The following is a 22,840-nucleotide window of genomic DNA, read 5'->3' on the forward strand; positions in this document are numbered from 1 at the left end:
TTTAATTAAAGGAATAAATGTTATATAAATATTATAACCCTGACAGCAACATGTGGGACATCTAACGTAAATACACTTTAAAAACCTAATTTGTGTAATCTTAAAGCAATTTTCTAGAAATAAACAATAAATAAACATAAAAGTAAACAAAATAATATTAATAAAATCTTTTATTAAATGGTTGTGCATGGAATTCAGTTTGTGTAAATTTTGTGTTAACTAAGAAACTGAGAAAACAGTGTAGAGTGCAATTTCTTTTTTTCTTTTTTTTAGGAATGTTTTTCTCCTTTTTTATTGTAATGGGGTAAAATCATAGGGTAACGCGGTGTACTATTTCTACCAATTTTATGTTAGATAATAGTTTATAAACATATCTAATAGGTCACATGGGATTTGTGCTTCATCAGTATTGTGAAATGTGCCAAAGAGTTGACACATCTCTAACTTGTTCTATTTCATGATACTAATCATTATTTTAATGGCAGTTTAAGTTATATTATAGAAAAATGCACCAAAATAATATTACAAAGTTAAAGCAAGATTTTACACAGAAGGTATAAGACAGAACAATTTATTGTCATCAAACATTTCAATAAATGTTTCACAGTTTCCATGTTATTTTCACTCCCTCAGCTTCATACAGAATATTATGAAACCTCTAAATGAAACAGATGCTGAACGTGATGTAATGATCTGGATTACGTCAGACATTTGAATGAATGATAAGGCTGAAAACTAAAAATGAATGAATAAATAAGTCAATTATTAGTCATGTATGCTGATTTCTCTTTTTTTTCATGCCAAGCAATAATTACTGCTTCAAAATGAATAAAGGAAAAGCTCATGTCAAATACATTATTAGAAAATAACACCTGCGGAGAGACACATCATAGGACAACTAGATACAGACTGACATCTAGAAATAGCTAAATTAGAGAAAACATTTCAAAGTGTTTGTACCTATGCAAAGATATACGTTTGTTGAGGCGGTTATTAATAGGATTAAACGGCAAATGCCATGAATCCAAAATAATTTGATACAAAGTAAATATACAGTTTACTTAAACTTATAAAGTGAATTAGGCCAACAGACAAACATATTTAAACAAATGCAGAATAAATAAACAAATAAGTAAACAAATTAGATACAGAAATAAATAACATCTGCAATAAAAAATACAGTATAAAACAACAGTTAGTTGCAGTTTTAATTTTTCGTGCATTCTAAGAATACATTTAAAATAAATGGTTTTAAAATGAGTTTGTATTCTGTTGCAATTTCATTTTTAGTTTGTACAAATGCTAAATGAGAACTGCACTGCTGTGATTTGGAGAGACAATTCCCCCCTCAACCACAAACTACAAGAATGCCTGACTGCAATGAGAACAAATTTACAATGTCAATATTTCTAAGCTCACAAATAGACAGGGACTGGTCAGAGAAAGTGCGCCCCTTCATTTAAGGGGAATAAAATACAAATGTACTTCAAGAAGCCATGAAAATAGAACAGTTAAGCTGGTACATAGTAAGACTCCCATTGCATAGCCGAAAAGTACATGTCAGATTTTACAGAACTCCAAGGTTTTTGGCTGTTTGGAAGGTACTTTCTATTTGTGGATTTACCACTCCAGCTGCTGCAGTGAGTAAAACCTGGACTGCCTCCAGCCTTTTGAAACGGGAGTCCTTCTTTTTCTCGCAGTTAAAAAAATAACCTCCAGGAGTCGTCATAGTTACCGATGACAACGGGGGCCACTCATTCACTCCAGGGGGGTACACTTTGTCCAGGTGTTTAGGGAACTGTAGTATGTCACACTAAATGTGGGTCATCGGCAGGGCTTACTGTAAACCTTGATGATGAGCCAGAAGTGACTCCGGTTGGAGATCTTGACTTCACTACATGGTCTTTACTTTTTGATGCCTTGTGGCTGCCTGATCCTAAAAAAAAAAAAAAAAAAGGAAAGAAAGAAAAAAATCTGACAAATGTGATCTTAGAAGTGTGATAGATGTACTCTGAAGATTTTTACCAAAGACAGATGTTTATTAGTACTATTAACTGCAGCTAATATGAACTTGTGCAAAAGTATTGCAGTAGGTAGTTTATCTGAGTCTGGAATGAGCAAAATCTAAAATGCCATTTTTGTGATAATTTAACCTTAACACGTCCCAGAGTAGACTCGATGTAACCCAGTCTGGGACTGCCAAAAGTCTTCTGCATAACAGATATTATCAAATTATCACATAATTTTTACTCTTCTCGCACAATCACAAGTTTTACATTTGCTTTATGCAAATCAGGCCCAAATTATCATATCTTCTGCTGAATAGACCATTTGGGGGCAGACGTCACAGTTACGTCACTGCAGCTGCGTGCGCGTTGTGGTGGCAGAAAAACAGTGGTTACAAGTGGAGGAAAATGGGCAAAATCCACAGAATAAGAGAAAAATGTCCTTTGGATGCAAAAAAAAGATGTTCTTCATTTTTACAGAATATTGAAATATATAATTACACTAATGTAAACACTAGATCTACAGAATATTCACATATGCAGTTCACGGGGGGCATAATTGTATTAGTCCTACAGTTACAGCATAAAAAAATATTTAAACCTATAACATTTTAAAGAGATTACATTTATATACCTATAACATTTTTATTTCTCAGTTCTGATTTTTTTTCTCGTAATTGCAAGTTTACAGCATATCTCCCATTATGGACTTTATAAGTCGCAATTGCAAGTTTATATCACAATTCTGAGAAAATTGAAAAAAAAAAAAAAGATTTTTCTTCTCAGAATTGTGAGATATAAACTTGGAATTGTGAGGAAAAAAAAGTCAGAATTGTAAAATATCATTTTGAAATGAATTTTTTTACTCTTTTATTCCATGGCTTCCATAGACTGCTACTGCAGAACTGTCATTTTCTGCCACCAGGTAGGCCCCGCCCACAAAACACGTCTTCGCTGTTTGTAAACACCCAAATGGTCTAAACACTTACCAAAACCATCAGTGTTGGGGGGCTTTCCGTGGGGAGATGAACTAGTAGATCCAGAGCTAAGTTCATTGGTCGGAGTTTCCTAGCATGAAAAGTTTTAAGATACAGAATAGTAACAAAACACACAATGTTTAACAATGTGAAACCTCGCAATTGAAGGTACTCGATGCTTTTCTGTATAAACACCCTTGACATACCTGATCAAAAAGATAGACTGTGACATCATCAAAAAATGACACATTCCTCCCACGGTCACGGTTCTCTTTGTCCACGGGTTCCTTTGGCGATTTCAGCAAGCTACGTAAACCCACTCTCTTGTCAACATCTGTTTCTGTGACAACGATGACACGCCTTGGAGACTCGTCCTCCTGTTCCTCTTCTTCATCTTCATCTGGATCGCTACCTGCTGATGCAGTCCTTCTTCTCCCCCCTCTATGCTCTCCCCCTTCCCAGAATCCTCCTTTAGCATTTGGTGAGAGAGGAAGAGAGAGAGAGAGTGGAGGGAGGGATAAGGAGAGACGAGCCAGCTTAGCTGGAACAGAGGGTTGATGGTATGGGTGGAGAGGGAGAGATGAAAGATAAATATCAAAGAAGACGGTGGTATTTATACAAGTGGGCTATAAGCCAAATTACCCAATCATTTACAGTCATAAAATCAATTTTAATATATTATTGTTTCTTTAATATGTGTTATTTAAAATTGTACAACATTTTAAAACAGCATAAAATGCAAAACACACTATATAAACACAAATCCAAATGAAAAAGTTGAGTGATTTCATTTCACAGTACCTTTCATAGCTTGATTTGCAACTGGCAGGGAGGAAGTAACCTCAGGCTGTTCAAGCACAGTCAGTCCTTCTGTCTGTGTTTCACTCACAGACACCGAGGTAGAGGAGGGTGGGGTCTCCTCTTTGCTACTAAGATAAATCATTTACACTAAGATGAAGTCTGATTTTTACTTCATTTAACCAAGAAAAGCATTCAGTTAATGATAATTCTAAAGCAAAGACTGTGGTTAAATTAAATGCCACAATGAGACTTATGTCACAAGGAGATTAAAGCTAAGATCACATTCTCTGCAGTTCACAATGATTAAATAGAGAATATCTGACTAGGATTTTTTTTCATAAATATTATCTCAAGACAGTGAAAATTGCACTAGAATAGTGTTCTCTGCTCTATTCATCTCTCACTTTTTTTTTTGCAGTGTTTCTGTAGCAATAACCATACCTCTCATTGTCCAAATCTTTGCCTGCAACACTTTCTACAGAGGATGAATTGGTAGAGGCTCCCCAAGGGTGTAGAATTACGCTGTCACTAACTGTAGAACCCCACAAGACATTGGTTTGAACATTTTCACTGAGAGAGTACTGAAGTCTCTCTTCACAAACCTAAAAAAAATGATCGTATAAAGACACAAAAGGTTTCAGAAATAGCAGAGCATCAATAGAGTATAGGTCATTTTAGTGTCATTTTTACTCACCTGCATCATCAGTCCATTTTTTGCCTGCATTTTTGAGAGTGACCTCTGCCCTTTGGAACCATCTGTAGAATGGCATGGCGAGAGAGGCTTTGGCACATGCTGCCCTGTTCTCTTCTCCACTGACTGCTGAGTTTCTCCTGGGAAATTTGGAGAAATGTTTTCATATTGCTCTGAGTGTTGCAAGACAGTGGTACTTTTCGTTATCCCATCAACTTCCTCTTTTAGCACTACTCCTGTCTTCTTCTCCAAATCTGCTGAGTCATCCTGGTTTATTATACCACCAGCACCACTTGTTCTTTGCTCTGGATTTCTTTTTAAAGATTCAAGCAGATCTAAGTTTCCTAAAAACAGATCTCCAAGGGTCTCTTCATCCCCAGAAATGCAGCACAGCTGCTCTAGTTTTTCAAAATCCTCCAGAGGCTCCTCATCCAAGTCCTTCCACTCAGAGATCAACAACTCAGGGATGGAGTTCAGAGAACACTGGGAGAGAGGTGGATGGGCCGCTTTCTGGGACAGGCTATTTCTGTCGTCCTCCCGTATAGCATTTGATTCTGGGTGAATGTGGTTTTCTTTCATGAGAGATGTGTGCAGTTTTTGTCCCAGGTTTGCAGTGATACCTTTGCTTTGAGTGGTGGTACTAGTTACAATATCTTCTTGAGACTGATCTAAACAGTTAGCATCATCAGAACATCCCGACGGCTCCTCATGTCCTTTGGTAGATGTTTGATTTGTGGCACAGAACAGACTTGAACTTGTCTTGATTTCTATGTGGTGTACTGTATTTGGGAAACTACTTGGACCTTGACACTTACCCACTCCTGCATGTGGGGAAGCAGCACATTCAGAAAGCTCCATTGAAATCAGTGCAGGGGCTGAACATTGAACGTTGCTACTGTGGATCTTACACGGCTCCGGATCAGTGCTAATGGTGAGACTTGGGAAAGATGGAGAATCTGATCTTTCTTTTTCAAAAAATACATCACTGATCATGGCAGAACAGTGATTACTGTCAACATCATGTCTATTGGTTTCTGTACTGTGACACTCTGGATACACTGAAATGATGTGAGAATTATCAGCCAAGTCTATTGTGCAGGTCTGATGGTCTTCAAGGTCTGCAATCAAAATTTTGCTTGCTTCAGTCTTGGGTGCCCATGTAGCTTCGGTTTGGTCTCTTGGTACATTGCTGTTGTGACTAGAAAGAGGTTCTCTCTGGTATTGCAGAAGTTCCAACTCATCGGTTGAGGCATTTGTAATAGAAAATGAAGGAGAGTGAGTCATACAACCTCTTACACCTACCATGTTTTCATGACTGTCAAACTCTTTATTGTCTTCAACCCTAAACAATTCATCTCCCACATAATTTTGTATAAACATCTCAGAATTCTGAGTATCAATCACCATCTCAACAGGTCTGTGTTGTCCAGGTGCCTCCAGCTCTGGGTTCTCCAGATTCTCAACTTCCATCTTTATATTTCTAGTATAGTGCTCTGGTGATCCATTTTCTATGTCTAGATTTTCTATGTTCTCCTCTTGCTGAAAGTCCAGCCTTTCTAAAGGAGCTTGCTGAGATGAAAAAGTTCCTTTTACCCCATCAGAAAGGATCAGCCTCTCAGGTGGTGGATAATCAGCCTGTCCTACCTTCTCATCATTAAACGTATCTTCACATATTCTCTGAGCAGAGGGATGAGACTCACTATCTGCAAGCTCATCATTTGCTTCAGATTCCCAGAATTCATGACTAATCATTAAGTGTTCCTCCTCTGCCCAGGCCTTTTTTCCAAAACTTGGGAAGAGCTCTGATCCGAGCCCTACTTCTGGTGTCCGATCTTCGGCTGCAGCCCACTGGTCATTTTCCACAGGCCACAGGTGAAGTTCTCCCTGCTGAAATGTCTGGCAGTTGAATTCCCCTCTCACAGTCTCCACCATTCCATAATCTTCCTCGAGGGCGCTCCACAACTCCTTCTCCTTCAGTTCAAGACCCACTGAGGCACCTCTGCCGAATTCTTCAGAACGTTTATCTTTTGAGAGCTCCATACTGCTGACTTCTTCCTTTGCAGCATTTTGTGAGGATTCCTTGATAGTAAAACCGAGTTCCCCTACAGCTAGCTGACTTTCAGACCTCTCCTTTGCCTGCTCATCCTCACTCTCCTCTGAATACGAGAGGTTTCTCAAGCCTAGTTCATTCGCATCTGTGTCTTGGATTTCAAGCTCACCCCTTTCCCCTCCTGTACGTCCTTCAGGGTTTGTCTCAGACCAGATGAACTGGGTCAGGCCGCATTTGGTATCATCATTGCTGAGCTTTATGTTTATCTCAGGGCTGCTGGTGCATTTAGAATAATCAGACTGTAAGCTGTAAAACCGTGATAACCTAGATTTACTTTTGTCTGATGACTGTTCACCAGTTGGGAAATCAGGTGACGTACAACGTGCTTCTTTATACTTAGCTGTTTGCAAATATGAGCAATGTTCAATGAGTTCTTCTTGACAAACTGGTCCAGAAATGGGTTTTTGAGGCTCTGAGACTATATGGGCAAGCAGTGTGAGATCAATAGCACCTGACTCATGAAGCATTCTTTCTTTTGAAAATGTGTGAGAAATGACCAGCTCACTATTTTTAACTAGAGATGAGTTTTGGAAGTTAAGGGAGCTGTTGCTAAATGGAACTCCTTTATTTGGCTCATCCTCTCCATTGGAGAACAACTTGGCAATAAACTCAGTATTGCATTCGCTCTGAGAATCACCTGAGATGACAGCACCTTGTATGAGACCCTTCTCTATATCAGATGAATCATTTGAAACCCATAATTCCTGCATGTCCTGCTTTATCTTTACTTCTTTTTCAAAATGCTCCAGTAGTCTTTCCTCCTCAATTTTTTCCTCAATTCCCATCAATATTCCTCGCTCAACCGCTCTAACACCACCTGAACGAGAAGGGCCAAGTATATCGGTGCCTCTTCTGCCTAAACCCTCTCCACTATCCAAGTCGCTGTCTGAGAAGTAGGCCGAATCCCGATGAGGTGTTTCATTTCCAAGGGCCCTCCATCCATTGCTTCCTCCACCCAACCAGGAGTCTCCAGGTGTGAGGCAGTCCATTGAACTAGAGGTTGAAGGTGACAAGGCAGAATCTGTGGGGGTCATGGTGGACAATGACTGATCAGAGTTGGGTTCATGCACCATAGGCGAATGGAAATCATCTGTGCTTGATTCATTCAAACAAAGTGTGTCACTTGGAAGTATTTTCTCATTTGCCATTTTCGTGTCTTTGTCATTGCACATGGTCCTTGAACTGGGATCTTTGTCAGTTAAAGTGGTTTGTTTAAGGGATTTAGAGGATGTCTCCATTTCTAAGTTCTGTCTGTTGTCAGAGGGGGAGTGTTGACTCACATCTGAACTGTATTCCCTCGCCTTTGTAGAACTTGTGCCACTTGTTGAATTTCTGTTTTGTGAAAGATCAAGAGAGTTTGATTCATTTTGGCTCTGTTTTGGATGTTCTGACAGTTCCTCATTGTGTGCATATTCTTCAAATTTTACATTTGATGTCATCACATCGATACCAGGTGAAACACTGTAATCATTTCTCTGCATTTGCTCTTTTGCCTGAACAAACTTGACCTTTAAATCATTTTCATCTCCAATTCTAATCTGCGTATCACCAGTGATTTGAATTTTGTCACAACTCTGTGAACCATTACCATTGTGCATATTCCTGGTTTCTACTGGACCTTCACTTATACGATCATGCTGATTCTGAGACACTTGTGAATCTTGTTTCTCTTGTATAACAGGAGACATCTGCTCCAATAGAGGCCCATTTTTAGGCATTACTTCTGAGGAAGGAAACTCAATAAGGGAACTCTTCTCTATCTGTATTTCAGGTGTAAAGCAACTAACAGGAGATAATTTCTGACTTGATTCAAGATTTGGTAACTCAGATGCAATTTGAAGTACTGGAATTTCTGGGCGCATGGCAACTTTTATTTCACTCCGTTTTGCCCGTTTGGTGACTTGAGCATAAATTGCTTCTTTTGTGTCACCTGGTGGTTTTCCTGCTCTTGCTCTTTCTGATTCAAACTGTATTGTCTGAGACGATTCTGGGTCGATGCATATTGACTCATACTCAGGAGACAATGGAGCAGGTGACACGCTCTCCTCCTTTTTACGTTGCCTTGTAATGATTTCAGTAAGAAATGTTTCAGCAGACTGAATCTCCTTCAAAAATTCCTCTCTAGTCATTTCCCCAGTCTTCGGCTCAGGTTCAACACTCTCATTGGATATTTCAGAGAGCAGAGAATGAGACTTCTTCATCCCTGATGAGAAAGCCTCCTCAGCTTCTACATACACTGGCAAATCTGAGTGATGTGCAAAAGGATGAGGAGTAGTTCCAAATCTGGAAACAGGAGTACCACCTTCACCATCATATGCATCCTCACAATCCGACACAGATGTCTCAATCTCTGTAAGGAATAAATCTCTCTTTTTGGCACTGCCTTCATATCCATGCAGGAAGTCTTTGTCTGAGGCCCAAGTTTGAGAGGATGAGTCAAGTTCTGTGACAAGAGACTGGGATCGCCGCATTCCTTTGTCTTTCCTTCCATCGTTTTCTCGTGCCCATGAGCTTTCTCCAACTTTCATGTCCACAGAGTCATTGGAGATCTCAGTCAGAAACAAATGTATGGGAGATTTCCTAGCAGCTGCAACTCGCTCTCGTTGCATGACTGCATCTTCCCTCCATATGGCTGGGAGGATGGTGGCGAGGCGGGATTGGGTTCGCTTCATCCCCCTTGAGAAAAGCTCGGTTGTTGCCGGGTCTGGTTCATCAGCCAGGTTGGTGTGCTGAATGGTTGTGGGTCTGTGTGGTGACATGAAAGCTGAATCATCATCATCATCTTCATCATCCTCATCCTTTGAGAACTCTGGGCTAGAGGACGATGTTCTTTCAATTTTTGGAATCGTGGATTGGGATCGAGTCATTCTGGAGTAGGGATCATTGTCTGTATTGTACATATCTGGACCATCTCTTGAATTATACAAAGACTGAGATCGTGTCATCCCTCTGTCAGCATACTCTTTATTGTCAGTATGGTCACAGCTTAATGGGTCTCTTTGTAAGTGCATCGCATTGTATCTGGAATGCATCTCCAATGAGTAATTTTGACCCTTTTGGAGTCTATAGTGGGGAGGGAGAGGTGGAGGACAGGTTTGAGGTGGGAGAAACAGGGACTGACTGCCAGAAGATGGTGGAATGGACGGAGAGAGTGATGGAGATGGGGGCAGTTTCTGGTGAGTGCGATTTAAGCCCAAATGGTCAAAGTTGGCTTTTGAAAGTGAACTCATTAGTAAAGAATCAGAGGTCTCAACTTTGCCTGTTGGGTATGAGGATCCAGGGTAGACATCTAAACCGTATGTTCTCGCGTATCCTAGTGGAGGAACAGGCAGGGGACGTGAGTGTAGATGGCTGCCAGAGGACATGGACATTGAACGAGGTTTAGGTGGAAGAATGGGTGCTTGAGGACCAAAAGACTTTTGGTTTGTTTCTCCAATGTCTATAACAGCATAATCTGTCACTCGGTTACAGCTCTCCTTACTAAACTCAACCAAGCCAGTGTTTGGAACCAAAACCTTTACCTCACTGGATCTGACAGTCTGAGAGGTGCCTCTTGTAAAGCCATCTTGCTGACTGAATGCTGGTCTGTCTTTTCCAGTAGTCCCTGTTTGAAGCTCAACCAGCTCCAGATCTCCAGGGCACCCTGAATTTGTTCTTAACGAGCGCCCCTTTCCTAGACTAGGGGACTTATCCTGGGGAGTATGCTCTTCCAGACGAATGTAATACTCGCTGGCCAGTGAAGGGCTGCGGGCACTGATCACAGGGACAACAGTGGGTGTGTCCAAGGTTTGCCTGTGGCCAGAATTTGGTGTTGGTATTGGCTGAGGTGGAGGAAGTGGCTTGTAGCCTCTCCTGCCATGGGCCTTTTCCCAGAAGTATTCAAAGTTTAAGCCTTTGCTGGTCTCTGTTACGGTAAGGATGTCGTCAAGCTCAGATGTAGGAGTGATCATATTGTCCACGGGGTCCAAAAGAGGGTAGGAGTTTCCGTTTCCTCTGAGGCAGCCATCCTCCCTCCCGTACTCTCGCTCCCTCAGAAGTTTGTGTGCGGCTGACTGGAAAGCTGGGGGTCGGAGTGCATCCCATCGTCTTTCAAATGATTCATCACTCTCTCCTCTCCTTCCTTGTCCACTGTCTTCCTCATAATCCTCCTCGTCCTCATCCCTTCTAGAACTCTTCCGGCTTCCCTGTTCTGCGGCAAGGAGAGAGGAGAGGAGGAGAAAGACTTCGTTGACTGTTGGCCGCTGGGATGAAGGTAGCCAGCATGACTGCATGACCTCGTACCTAATGAAATATGCAAAAATATAGTTTTTAAATTAGTATGTCACATATTGCATAATACACACTCGACTTTCTTTAGATTACAAATCCTGTTTTATACGAGCATTTTTGTCTCATTTTACAGTTAAAATATCTTAAAACAAGATAAATAAGATATATTGACTTAAGAAGCAACACTATATAAGATATTAAGAAACAATCTGCCAGAGCAGTAAGACAAAATACACTCAAGATACATTAGTTTTAAGGACTTTTGAATATTTTTTTACTGGAAAACAAAGTCATTTTTGCACTAGTTATGAAATAAGAAGTACTTTTAATTTCTTTAGGTGTAAAACATTTTGCAGGTGAATTCCAGATCTAAGTAAAGCTTTAGTTCCATTTAGTTAAAGCCATTAAAAATACTGACCAATAGTCTGCATGAGCGAGTTTGAGGCGAGGTTGAGCCAGAGTGATCTGTCGTTCCCTTATGACAAATGTGAGAACCTCTTCGTCGCTCAGGTGTCTGTGTGGCTGAGCCCCAAATTCAAACAGCTCCCATATCACAACACCCAGAGACCTGTCAGTTGTCATTTGAAGGAAAAAAGTCAGAGTGAATAGTATTGTATGTATGATCAAAATCCCCAAAATCCTTTTTTTTTTTTATAATTAAAAATATGTAATTCCATTATTCTATTTTCTTTTCTTTTGTGCTATTATTGGATTCTTCATTTAAATACCCTTAGAAATACATTTGTCCATAATTTTTCATACCACACATTGCTGGTTTTGGTTTGATCAGTGACAATCAGATTCCCACGAAACTCCTCCAGAAGTTCAGGGGCAATCCAGCGAAGAGGTATCCACAGTTTGTCTGGGGTTAGATAGTAATCCTCCTGTTTGTGTAAAATATGGATAACCACATTACATAAATTTCAAAAAAAGAAGCTAAGCTGTTCTAAAACCATTATGCATGAAATAATTTTCTGAGTACTGACAAAAACATCTATTGTGAACAGAAAAAAACCCTCTATACTAAAAAACCTAAGACACTGATTGATTGAGGGCCTGATCTATAAAGTCTCTTTGAAGTGCAATGAAGTTTAGTAATTGCTTAAGTACCTTATATTGATTGTGCGAGAGGCCATAGTCTCCGATCCGAACAGTAAGATCTGAGGTGAGGAGGATGTTCCTCAGTGCCAAATCACTGGAGAACAACAGACAAATAGACAACTGTGTCATCATTTTTTTTGCTTTTGTCCATTTTTAAGAAATGCTGTGTATCAATGTCAGTCACATGTTCCTGAACATTTGTAGGGTTAGAGATTTAAGCAATCTAACCTGTGAATGTAATTGTTTTCATGGAGATGCAAGAGACCCGAGGTGATCTCATATGCCATTCGTTGTAAGTTCAAGAGGTCTCTGTTTAACAGGTCAGGGGTCATCCCATCAGACTTTCTCTGAGCTCTTAAATACCTCTTCAGGTCACCCTGTAGATACAGACACAAAAAATGATAAAAATCATTATTTGAGAAAATCAATATTAGATACAGAAAATGCTGTGCTTACAAAAAAATTTATGATTACAAAATGCACAAAAAAATTATATGATTATAAAATTGTATATTTAAATTTATTTCAGTCTCTTGAGTGCATAGTGGGCCTTGTTTATGACACATGTGCAGAATTAATTAAACAAAATTCATGAACTATCTAATCCAATCCATCATAAATCCATTATTATGTAAATTGTTCCATTAAACTCAATGTGCCATTGTTTCATGAATGAGGCCCATTTACTGTATTTCTCGATAAAAGACAAACACATTGTTCAAGGCAGTAATTGCATTTTTCTTCAAAATTGGTCTCAGTTTCTGAGATTTGGGTTCTCACCAGTTGACAAAACTCCATGACCAGAAGGAAAGGAATGCTCTCACTGCACTGGCCCAAGCACTGGAGGATATTCGGATGCTGAAGACTTCTGTCAGGTGTGAAAAACAAATCAATAAATGTTAGCTTGTGTTGTCAATAATCTTGTAAAAATAAGGTATACCATAGTAAGAGGAAGAAGAGAAAGAGAGATGGCAAATGTAATTAAAACTTAATTATGTTTTGTAGCATTCCAGGGCCAATATATGCCCAGCACAAATATATATATATATATATATATATATATATATATTGTGAGGAGGTATAGCATGTGAGGGGATGCGTCTGGTGTTCAAATGAAACCAACAACATTAAAAGCTATTATAATGCAAATAAAAGGGCATAAAAATAGGTAATTCACAGCTTACATGAGCAATTTAAGTGTTAGATAAGTGGGGAAAAATAAAAAGCAGCAAAAATTTCCACTAATGACATTGAAAAAACTTGAATTAACTAGGAAAAACAACAATCAGCAAAACATAATGGCAGCCAGAGCAACCCAGTTTGTCTGACCTGTATGGCTCGGACTCTGCCAAGAACTTTCGCTGTTCCAGAGGACTAGCACTGACCCTCAGCTCCTTCACCACAGCCTGATAGGAGCTGCAGTCACACAGCACCTCAGCCAGTATTACCTAACAGAGACAGATCAAACAGTTACACCCCCAAAAAACAAAACAAAAAACAGTTTGGTACACCAAATCTGCACATTATTATCAAATGAAAGAGAGGGAAAATAAAGAGAATGTGTTTAGAATCCTTATATAAATATGTGTGCAATGAGGATATACAGACCAGGATGACCTACACGTCAAACAGACTATAAATTCAGGTCAGTGTAATTATAGTTGGTCATCAACTAAGAAAGAGAGCAGCTGAAAATGAGACCATGGCCTGAAATGTCATATTTTAAGTGTTTAAGATCTAAAATATAATACTTGTGTAGAATGATCAATTTCACAGATATTTGGAATATTACACACTGATTAAGAAGCCTCAACATTAATTCAAATGCACATCCATACTTGAATTAATAAAAAAAACACAGTAATTACTTCGTTCCAGTTTTATGTTTACCTGAAACTAGTGTTGTCGAAATTACGATACCAAGTTGATACTGAAATCTTAAAAATGTGACGCTTTGAGCGCTGTTGAGCGGATTCGTAAACACCTCTGATTGGTCATTGTGTTCACTCGCTCATCAGATATAGATAGGTGTCTATCAGCGAACCGGTCCACTGATAGACGGCTGCTTTCAAATGCTCCCGCTTTCATTCAAACACTTCCGTCTGCTTTCAAACACTCCCGTGCATTGATCATTGTAGCCAATCACAGACATATCTGATGAGCGCTGAACAAAATGGCCAATCAGAGGTGTTTACGAATCCGTTCAACAGTGCTCAAAGTGTCACATTTTTAAAATTTCAGTATCGACTTGGTATTGAAGTCGGTACTTTCGACAACGCTACCTGAAACAGCCTACTTAAAGGACTACACAAATAAAATCATAATAATACACTTTTCAGTTTTCTTAGATATGTTTAAACATCCACCATGGGTTTCCATCATTGTTAGTTACAGTTCAAGCTGTTCCTGAGATTAAAAAGCTTATCATTTAAACATGTCTACCTTCCCAAACCAGCCATTTCCAATCTCCTGCAGGTAGTTGAGAGTGTGCCTTCGGAAACATTGAGAGCCATCTGTGGGATATAACAGGAGTGTGTTAAGGAGTTTGCAGTTTTTAACCTTGTAACTTAGGAATGAACAGGTTATGGAACAATATGTACATATTGCCTGTAGTAAGTGGGTTTACCTGTGCCATTCGGTAGGATGGGGCAGTTCTTATCCCGCAGTGGGAGAGTGTAGACCTCGGGTAGTGATGGACAGGAGGACAAACTGTCCTCAGGAACAGGGCTGGATGCCCCAGAGCATTCTTCCCCTTCAGCATTATCAAACTCCTGAAAGAGAAAGGTGGAGGTGGGAATATGTAAAAAAGAAATGTAAAAAACATCAAAAGAACAAGCAAACGTATGTTTCATGCTGATTCATATCAGTAACACCCACATTATGCAAAATTCACGTAAAACCCACAAGTATAAACCCCACACTAAAGAGACTTACATTGAATCCCACGCCTCCTCTTTTGCAGCAAAGGCAGGTGAGAAGCAACAGAACAAACGAGACCAGCCCAGAGCAGGAGATGAGAATAATCACATAAGGGGGCGGAGAGAGAGAGCCGTCCCGGGACACAGAAACTAAGGAAAAAAGAGGGTAGAGTTTTACATATCCATCCTGACAAATACTAAGGGACTGATCTATAGATAGATAAATAGTTAGATGATAGATAGATAGATAGATAGATAGATAACTTGTATATTTTCCTAATAGGGAAAAATTGAAAAGGGCAGCGTTACATTCAGAACATAGCACAGGAATCCAATGAAGAGTTTTCATTGCACAAAGGGTGAAAGTACAGAGAAAAGCAGAGGAACTCAGAGTAGATCACCTTCATATTGGGTTTAGGGTGGGGTTTGAGATTTAAGGTTTAAGGAAAGCAAAGGAGAGAAACCAGAGAGTCATCATACAAGACATTCCTTGTACTCGTCACTATTGAAGAAGAAGGGAGGGTATTTGGAGTTTTGTTTGGGGGAAGGGCCTTTTTTTAGGGAAGGGACTGGATCATTGAAAAAGATTCTTGTATCTGGAGGGTTGCTGGGTCAGAAGGAAAGGTGCCATACTTGATTTTGTACCTCAATTTGCCCGTTTGTTTTAGGAGAGCCATCTGTGGAGAAGAGAAGGTGGGGAGGAGGGCAAGGAAGTTAAATACCTTTGGTATTGTGATTATCCAGATGCTAAGAATGAATATCCACTAAACTAAAATAACTCGTATCATGTATTCAACTGACTTGAAACCTCATCATTTATTCATCAATGTTTTAGCACACATGTCATTGCTGGAGAATCTACATCTCCCTTTTACTATAGCTCATCATTAAGCAAATCACAAAATAAATAATCTCATATAATAAAATATGTTTGAACTGAAACTATTACTGAAAATAGCAAGGATGATTTCTTAATCATTTGAGAACAGTAATGTAACTTTTAGAAGTGGTGGGCCATGGTTTTCCTAAAATAGCATAGGCACCACAAAGACATTTTTGGGCACATCAGGACTGACAGCAAGGTCTCGGCTGAGGCTGTTTAAAGCTGTTTAAAAAGAGTCAGAGTACTAAGCAGTCATTAAGGTCTGTTGTCTGAAAACCGCAGGTCATTTGAGGTTGTGCTCATTTTAGACACTTATGCCATTTTCAAAGAAAAGAACAGAAACCTGAATATCATTAAATCTTAGTTTTCATCATCTTTTCTCAATGATAAACAGTATATATTTTTATTATTCAGCAAAAACATAATAAATATTATTATATAATAATACACTGCCCAGCCAAAAAAAAGTCACAGTTTGGATTTTAATAGGCAAATACTTAAGAGTCTATGACTGGATCATTATTACAGTGATTATTATGTTCCTAGCATGTTTGGCAATGGTTCTTTTAACCCTTAAAGATGGAGTGTGTAGATTTTCATTTCTTAAACAACCATGTAGGAAGACACATCATATTCCAGGACGACAATGTCAAGATTCACCAGGGTTAAAATTGTGAAATAATTGTTCAGAGAGCATGAAGAATCATTTTCACACATGAATTGGCACCTTTGAGTCCAGACCTTAATTTCATTGAAAGTCTTTGGGATGTGCTGGAGTAGACTTTACAGAGTGCTCATCTCTTGCATTGTCAATACAAGATCTTGACCAAAAATCGATGCACCTTTTGATGGAAATAACGTCACAACATTTATTTCCATAAAGAGGTGCATCATTTTTTGGTCAAGATCTTGTATTGACAATGCAAGAGGTGAGCACTCTGTAAAGTCTCCTCCAGCATATCCCAAAAACTTACACTGAGGTTAAGGTCAGTGCCAATTCATGTGTGAAAATAATTCTTCATGCTCCCTCCCAACAATTCTTTCACAGTTTGAGCCTGATGAATCTTGACATTGTCATCCTGGAATATGGCCGTGATACATCTTAATACATGGTTGTTTAAGAAATGAAAAGCTACACACTGCATCTTTTAGGGTTAAAAGAACCGTTTCCAAACATATAACATGCTAGAAAAATAATAATCACTGTAATAATGATCCATCCATAGACTCTTAAGAATTTGCCAATTAAAATCCAAACAGCCACTTTTTTTTTTTTTTTTTTTTGGCCGGGCAGTGTATATCATTATTGTGATTCATATAATAATTATTCACAAATATTATAATAAATATTATAAACATTAATTTATAAATAAAACATGTTAACTAAATTAAGCCAGGTAGCTATATCTACTCTCACGTCAGGTTTTTGACTTGCTCTTGTTTTATAGAGCCTATCGTACAGCTTTATAATTTCTAAATATCACATGATGTCAGAACACACGAACCTTATTGTGTGTTGCTAAAAAATTAAAAATAAAAATAATTTAAAAAAAAAAGACAAAAAAAACAAAACAAATGTATATTAAAAATCGACCATCACCACAATTGCCATGCTTGCAATTAACAATAGGCACACGTTCTGCATTCGAGAATCACCCCGCGGTGTTCGTCCACTTGAACTATGAAAATATATAGGCTAATATGCAGGTAGGTGTACATGAATACGTGAAGGGTGTTATTATTCATCTGGTAACCTTTTATTGTTCGAAAAACAGTGGCCAGACACTGACAGACACGGACCTGTGCGCAATTCCCTTTAGACCATATGGTTACACATAGCCTACTGCATGAGAGCACACAAATAAACACGCGGGCCTGTTGGCACATTTATGTTCATGATGGTACTAAAATCATGCGCAGAATAAAACATAACACCCAATAATAAACCCCGGATTATACAGTTCTGCGAACATTAGCTACAACAGGAAGAGATGATGATTCAGGAAAAAAATCGCGCTATGTAAAATATAGGATTTACCTCAGGCCCACAGGTATAGAGGAGAGAGGTTTTGCAGGCCCACAATGAAAAATCATACATGCGTACCAGAATAACAGCCAGACACCTCTATTATCACCAGTGCATGATGACTGGGCTCAATAAATGGACGCATTTATGGTGCCAATATGCAACTTTCTAACATATAGCCTATTTCTTAGATATATAGAGAAATAATAGATATGATAGAATTATGAAATCATATTTAATGAGCGTCACCCCCTTCCAGAAATGTAAAATACTCTCCTCAGACTGTCAAATTTCCATTATTCACATAGCGTCTCATCGCCTCCTCCCCCCTCGAGCGCATCAATAACATCATGCCATCTAAACGACACCGCTCACCTTCCTTCTGTGGGGCTCCCAGTGCTCTCTCCGGGTTGAAGTACGACATCAGCCCGACCAGAACAATCACCCAGCACTGTAGTGACATAGTCGCGCGGTCCACGGCACCACCATCCGAGCGATGTTGTCAGTGTTCGCCGCGCGTCTGGCTCCCCGCTAATAAAGAAACGTCTCCTTGTTGTGCAAGGCTGATGCTCTCCTTTAATCCGCAATTAAACACAGTGTGAACGCTCTTTTGTGTCAGCCTAATCCCGCGATCCGCATCCTCAGCAACGCACTGTTACTATTCCGTCCTCATCGAGTCCCAACGGTCGAAAACGGGCAGAAAATACCAGTGAAGTCATTCTATTGGTTCTGTATCCTATCCTATATACCGTGTCAGTATCATGTAAGTGGTCCAGCTATGTTTTCTTCCAAGAAGCTCCTTTACGTCAGACGCAACCGAGCTTGCGCTATTATGATCTCTGTGGAGCTGCGCGCGCCTCGCGGCGATTTTCGTAGGTAGACGTTGCCTCGCTATCAAACGATTACGCGATGCCCTTCACTCAGGTACCTGCTGCTGGCCAACAAAGCGTTTGTTTATGAGAAAGGAGAGGACGTCAACGCCCCCGTGTCGTGGCCTTGGGTATCATTGCATCAAAATCCCCCTAAATCGGACCACCTCCACGGAGCAGTGACATGATCCGTTTGGGACAGGTGCACGGACCGTGCCATTGAAATTCTCTATAGACTTCAAGTTAATAACATGCAAATCCCTGTCTGTGTCTGAAAAAGACCAAATATTTTCACCACAAAGATGCCTTTAAATACCAATTAAAGTTAATTTTATAATCTCATCATCCTAGCATAAATTTATATTCTTTATTATTTGTGTTCCACAAAAAAAATGCTGAAAACAGTGCATATGAATTAACGAAAATTCATAATTGCTCTTGATATCATTAACTGCAAAGGATAAAGAATTGAGACAAATGGCATAATTTAAAGGGATAGTTCACCCAAAAATTAAAATTGTCATCATTTAGGCTACTCACCCTCAAGTTGTTCCAAACCTGCATAAATTTCTTTATTCTGCTGAACGCAAAGGAAGATATTTTGAAGAATGTTTGTAACCAAACAGTTGATGGTCCTCAATGACTTCTTTCCATAGTGTCAGCTTCAGACGGCATTCCCACAGCACGTGATGGTCTGATGCATATTGCACATATCTCTATATTCTGCTTTGTTAGTTATTTTCTGTACTGTACATTTTCTATTATATTTCCATGCATTTTCTGTACAACTGATCACAGAGACTGCTACCCCATTTTTTTCACAATATATTATGATATATTATATTAATCTATCTCAGAAAAAAAAAAAAATTTGCTTTACATTAGGGTCAAACAGTAATAATGCCAGAATAAGCGGCGATATGGACCAGACTTTTTGTCGTTTAGTCCATCTATGCAATACTAGGGTGTAATGAAAATATTTTATGGACTCCAGTATCAGCAGCAAAGAGATGTTCTTAGTCTCACAATAACGGCTTGTCCATGTTTTAATGCTGATGCCTCATATTTGTACGGGAAGACAACTGATGCAGGTCTTACAAATCAAAACACGACATTTTTACAACAGCTTATTTGCTCTTGTGCTGTCAGCACAAATACAGGCAAACAGGAGGGTTTCCTGTTTGTCCATTTTTTACCAAGTCATCTGATGCCAATAAAAGTGATGCAGAGGCCCAGATCGATGGCTTTTAGGTAGCAATCAGTCATTTTAAATGGTTTTCACACTTTGCATGTGGCTAATTTCTTGTCCGATCACAAAACAGTTCTGCAAATTCTAGACTTAGTGAATTAAAACCTTTGTTAGCTAATAAAAGCCAAACTGATCTCTGTCTCTCCTTTGCCTTTTCCGTGCCAATTCAGGAAAGTAGGCGCTGTTGTATGGTCTGTCTCGATCCCCCATCTCTCGCTCGAGCTCTTTTTCTTTCCCGCCTCCACTCCTCTGTTCCAGTAAAGCCTGTGTCCTTTTCCTCTCCTCCGCTTCTCTCTGCAATCGTTCAGCCCTTAACCTCTCAATTGAACTGTCGTGAATAAAAGAAATCATTTCAGGATGAAAAGGTTCGCAAGTAGTGTGGTGTGCATCTACTCATGCATACTCATGGCCTGTACATGATCTAGTTTGCAAGGGAAATGATTTTCAGAGTGTAATTTAAGTAATATTTTCTCATTTGTTGTTTTATATCCAGTTATTCTAGACTGCAATACACTACAGAAAAAAAAAATATTTTCATGATGGAAAATGACATCATGAAAATATTTGAAAGCAAAAACATACTAATTATAAATGCATTTACACTACCGTTCAAAAGTTTTGGAAAAAGCAATACTTGCAGTCAACAAGGATATGTTAAATTGATCAAAAGTGACAGTGAAGACATTTATAATGTTACTAAAGATTTCTGTTTCAAATAAATGCTGTTTTTTTATTCATCAAAGGATCCTGCAAAAATATTAAGCAGCACAACTGTTATCAACACTGATAATAATAAGAAATGTTCCTTGGGCAGCAATATTTTAATATCAGCATATTAGAATGATTTTTGAAGGATCATGTGACACTGAAGACTGGAGTATTGACTGCAACAATTCAGCTTTGCCATTAAAGGAACTAATTAGATTTTAAAAAAACATTATAAAGTCTTTTAAAATTGTAATAATATTTAACAACATTACTGTTTTTACTGTACTTTTTGATCAAATAACTGCAGCTATGGTGAGTATAAGAGACTTCTTTCAAAAACAAAACAAATAAAAACGTCCCAAACTTTAGAACGGTAGAGAGTACAAACATATATACATCAAATTCTCGCATGCTGCAAATACTCACGGTCACATTTTCACTTTCAAGAAACGGCTCAGTGATCATAACGACTTGTGAAGTATGACTAAACTGTTGTGTATTCAGGCAAGATGCTTCATTGGTGTTGACAGAAATAGAAAAATGATTTCGCACCTCTCTCCACTCCTCTTCTCTCCTCTGTCTTTCTTCTCCTTCTTCTTATGCTTTTTCTCCTTTCTGTCTTTCACTGCCAGTGCTTTCTTCATTTCTTTAAGGGGATCCAAACTGTCTTTCAGCTTCCTGTCTTTCTTTTCTCTTTCCTCTTCAGTTATGCTTCTTTGCTTGTTTTTGCCTTTCTCTTTTTTGTCTCTCTCTTCCTCTTTGTCTTTTCCGCCTTTCAGGTACCAGGGAGTGGCTTCTGTTCCAGGAGCGGGACCTAGAGACACTAAAATCCCAATAGCACGTTCTTGCTTCTCCTAGAATAAAATATCACAAAAACATGTTTAAAAATTACAATTTAAAAGAGACTGTCACAATGGCAAAATGGAAAGTATATTGCTAAATCTTAATGTTGACATGAAACGGATTGCTGTGGGTTGCTATTGCTGTGATGTCATGTGAGTGACAGGTTGTCCCGCCCTCACACCAGTAAAAGAGGGAGGGGAAGTATAAGTCATTTATAATAAATACTGAAATATTCCATAAAATATTAAGAATTGTCCATTTTGATTTCATGGTTACTTTAAAACAAACAAACAAACATTAAAACTGGAAGGATGTGTTTAATCTTTTTGTCACACCTGCTCTTCCTTCTTCTCTTTGAGGTATTCTGCATTTCCTTTCTTTTCAGAGGAGTCCTCTAGTGGAAAAAGATTTAGGTGTTCTATCTCTCTGGCTCCTCGGCTTGTCTCCGCCGCCGCCTCTCCATCCTCAGTCCATTCCCCTGTCTGCTGAAGGGCGGCTCGAGATTTCTTTCTCAAATACTCGGTTCGAGCCTGAGGGATTATGGGACAGACATTCAGCATAAAATGTACATAGCAACGTAGACAGAATAGAAACAGCATTTAATCATGCATTATATTTATGATACTTGCGAAACCAACAAAATCCACTTTTTAAAAAAAAAAATATATATATATTTTTTATTTTTTCCGGAGGGGCTGAGAATGTAGTAAATTAACCTAGAAACAGTGGAAGGATGCTGGGTTGCTATGGTTACCTCTTGCTCTGCTCGTTCTACTCGTTTTTGAATCTCGCGTTCTTCCTCCGCTGCACGAGCCTCGTCGCGGCGCACGCGCGCAACGTTGTCCTTATTGCGCACATGCCAGCTCTTTTTGGGCAAAATGTTCATTGTGAAATACTTAAGAGAACAGCCAAACGGACAAATATAATTGTGGATTCGAAGCGAGTTTGTCAGGGCACAAACATGATCCAAAAAATGCGGAAACCCCTCAGTTAAGGCTCAAAACAAATAGCCTCGTCGATTAACTACGCAACGAAATTTAAACTCGTAAGTGAATCTCGTCGGTAAATGTCAGATCCGTTTCTTTCATACTGCCTATTCACAACAAAACACATTAAAATAGTTTTCGAAAAAAATACACCAACTAAATGCTATGGAAAGAGAGCTTTGCAAACACCGGAAGTAAGTTGCCGTAGTGTGCACTACGTCACACGTAAAATATGTGTGACGCAGTGGACAGTCATGTAACTACATGTAGACTACCACATGAGGGCGCATCTAAAAAAAAAACCCTCAAAGAAGGCCTTTTGTTTATCAGAGATAAAATTCTCAGTGCCCAATTCATGAAATACTTTCTCATGTGAGGAATATGTTTTGTAGTCATCATAACG

At 39.0% G+C, this 22,840-nt stretch overlaps 2 protein-coding genes across 3 annotated transcripts; both read right to left on the bottom strand.

Moving 5' to 3' along the window:
- Window positions 1-555: 555 nt before the first annotated feature.
- lmtk3 (lemur tyrosine kinase 3) lies at window positions 556-18,849 on the bottom strand. 2 transcript variants are annotated; one of them, XM_051864313.1, is made up of 16 exons: window positions 18,158-18,849; window positions 14,890-15,023; window positions 14,582-14,726; window positions 14,398-14,468; window positions 13,285-13,403; window positions 12,736-12,823; window positions 12,184-12,332; window positions 11,965-12,049; window positions 11,617-11,738; window positions 11,273-11,422; window positions 4,479-10,866; window positions 4,226-4,386; window positions 3,785-3,909; window positions 3,190-3,524; window positions 2,996-3,074; window positions 556-1,936 (listed from the first exon to the last, which is right to left on the bottom strand). In XM_051864313.1, exons 1-16 carry the CDS (start codon window positions 18,243-18,245, stop codon window positions 1,809-1,811), a joined length of 8,367 nt encoding a protein of 2,788 aa, XP_051720273.1. In that variant the 5' UTR covers window positions 18,246-18,849; the 3' UTR covers window positions 556-1,808. The 2 variants fall into 2 exon arrangements, with proteins under 2 accessions (XP_051720273.1, XP_051720272.1); XM_051864312.1 differs by having other exon boundaries at window positions 3,785-3,912; window positions 18,158-18,848.
- An 830-nt stretch (window positions 18,850-19,679) lies between these two features.
- leng1 (leukocyte receptor cluster (LRC) member 1) lies at window positions 19,680-22,670 on the bottom strand. The gene is made up of 4 exons (XM_051864320.1): window positions 22,206-22,670; window positions 21,787-21,981; window positions 21,161-21,462; window positions 19,680-20,228 (listed from the first exon to the last, which is right to left on the bottom strand). The coding sequence occupies exons 1-4, from the start codon at window positions 22,335-22,337 to the stop codon at window positions 20,015-20,017; spliced, it is 843 nt and encodes a 280-aa protein (XP_051720280.1). The 5' UTR covers window positions 22,338-22,670; the 3' UTR covers window positions 19,680-20,014.
- Window positions 22,671-22,840: the final 170 nt, after the last annotated feature.

Source organism: Ctenopharyngodon idella, chromosome 16 (assembly GCF_019924925.1).
Source record: "Ctenopharyngodon idella isolate HZGC_01 chromosome 16, HZGC01, whole genome shotgun sequence".
In the NCBI taxonomy this organism is placed as follows: domain Eukaryota; kingdom Metazoa; phylum Chordata; class Actinopteri; order Cypriniformes; family Xenocyprididae; genus Ctenopharyngodon; species Ctenopharyngodon idella.

Coding starts and splice junctions, on each gene's coding strand:
- lmtk3 (XM_051864312.1), bottom strand. CDS start 18,245: ATGTCACTACAGTGCTGGGTGATTGTTCTGGTCGGGCTGATGTCGTAC. Junction 14,469..14,581: donor CATCCTACCGAATGGCACAG/GTAAACCCACTT, acceptor TATATCCCACAG/ATGGCTCTCAATGTTTCCGA. Junction 11,423..11,616: donor ACCAAAACCAGCAATGTGTG/GTATGAAAAATT, acceptor GACAACTGACAG/GTCTCTGGGTGTTGTGATAT.
- leng1 (XM_051864320.1), bottom strand. CDS start 22,337: ATGAACATTTTGCCCAAAAAGAGCTGGCATGTGCGCAATAAGGACAAC. Junction 21,982..22,205: donor TAGAACGAGCAGAGCAAGAG/GTAACCATAGCA, acceptor ATAATCCCTCAG/GCTCGAACCGAGTATTTGAG. Junction 20,229..21,160: donor GAGAAGAGGAGTGGAGAGAG/GTGCGAAATCAT, acceptor TATTCACGACAG/TTCAATTGAGAGGTTAAGGG.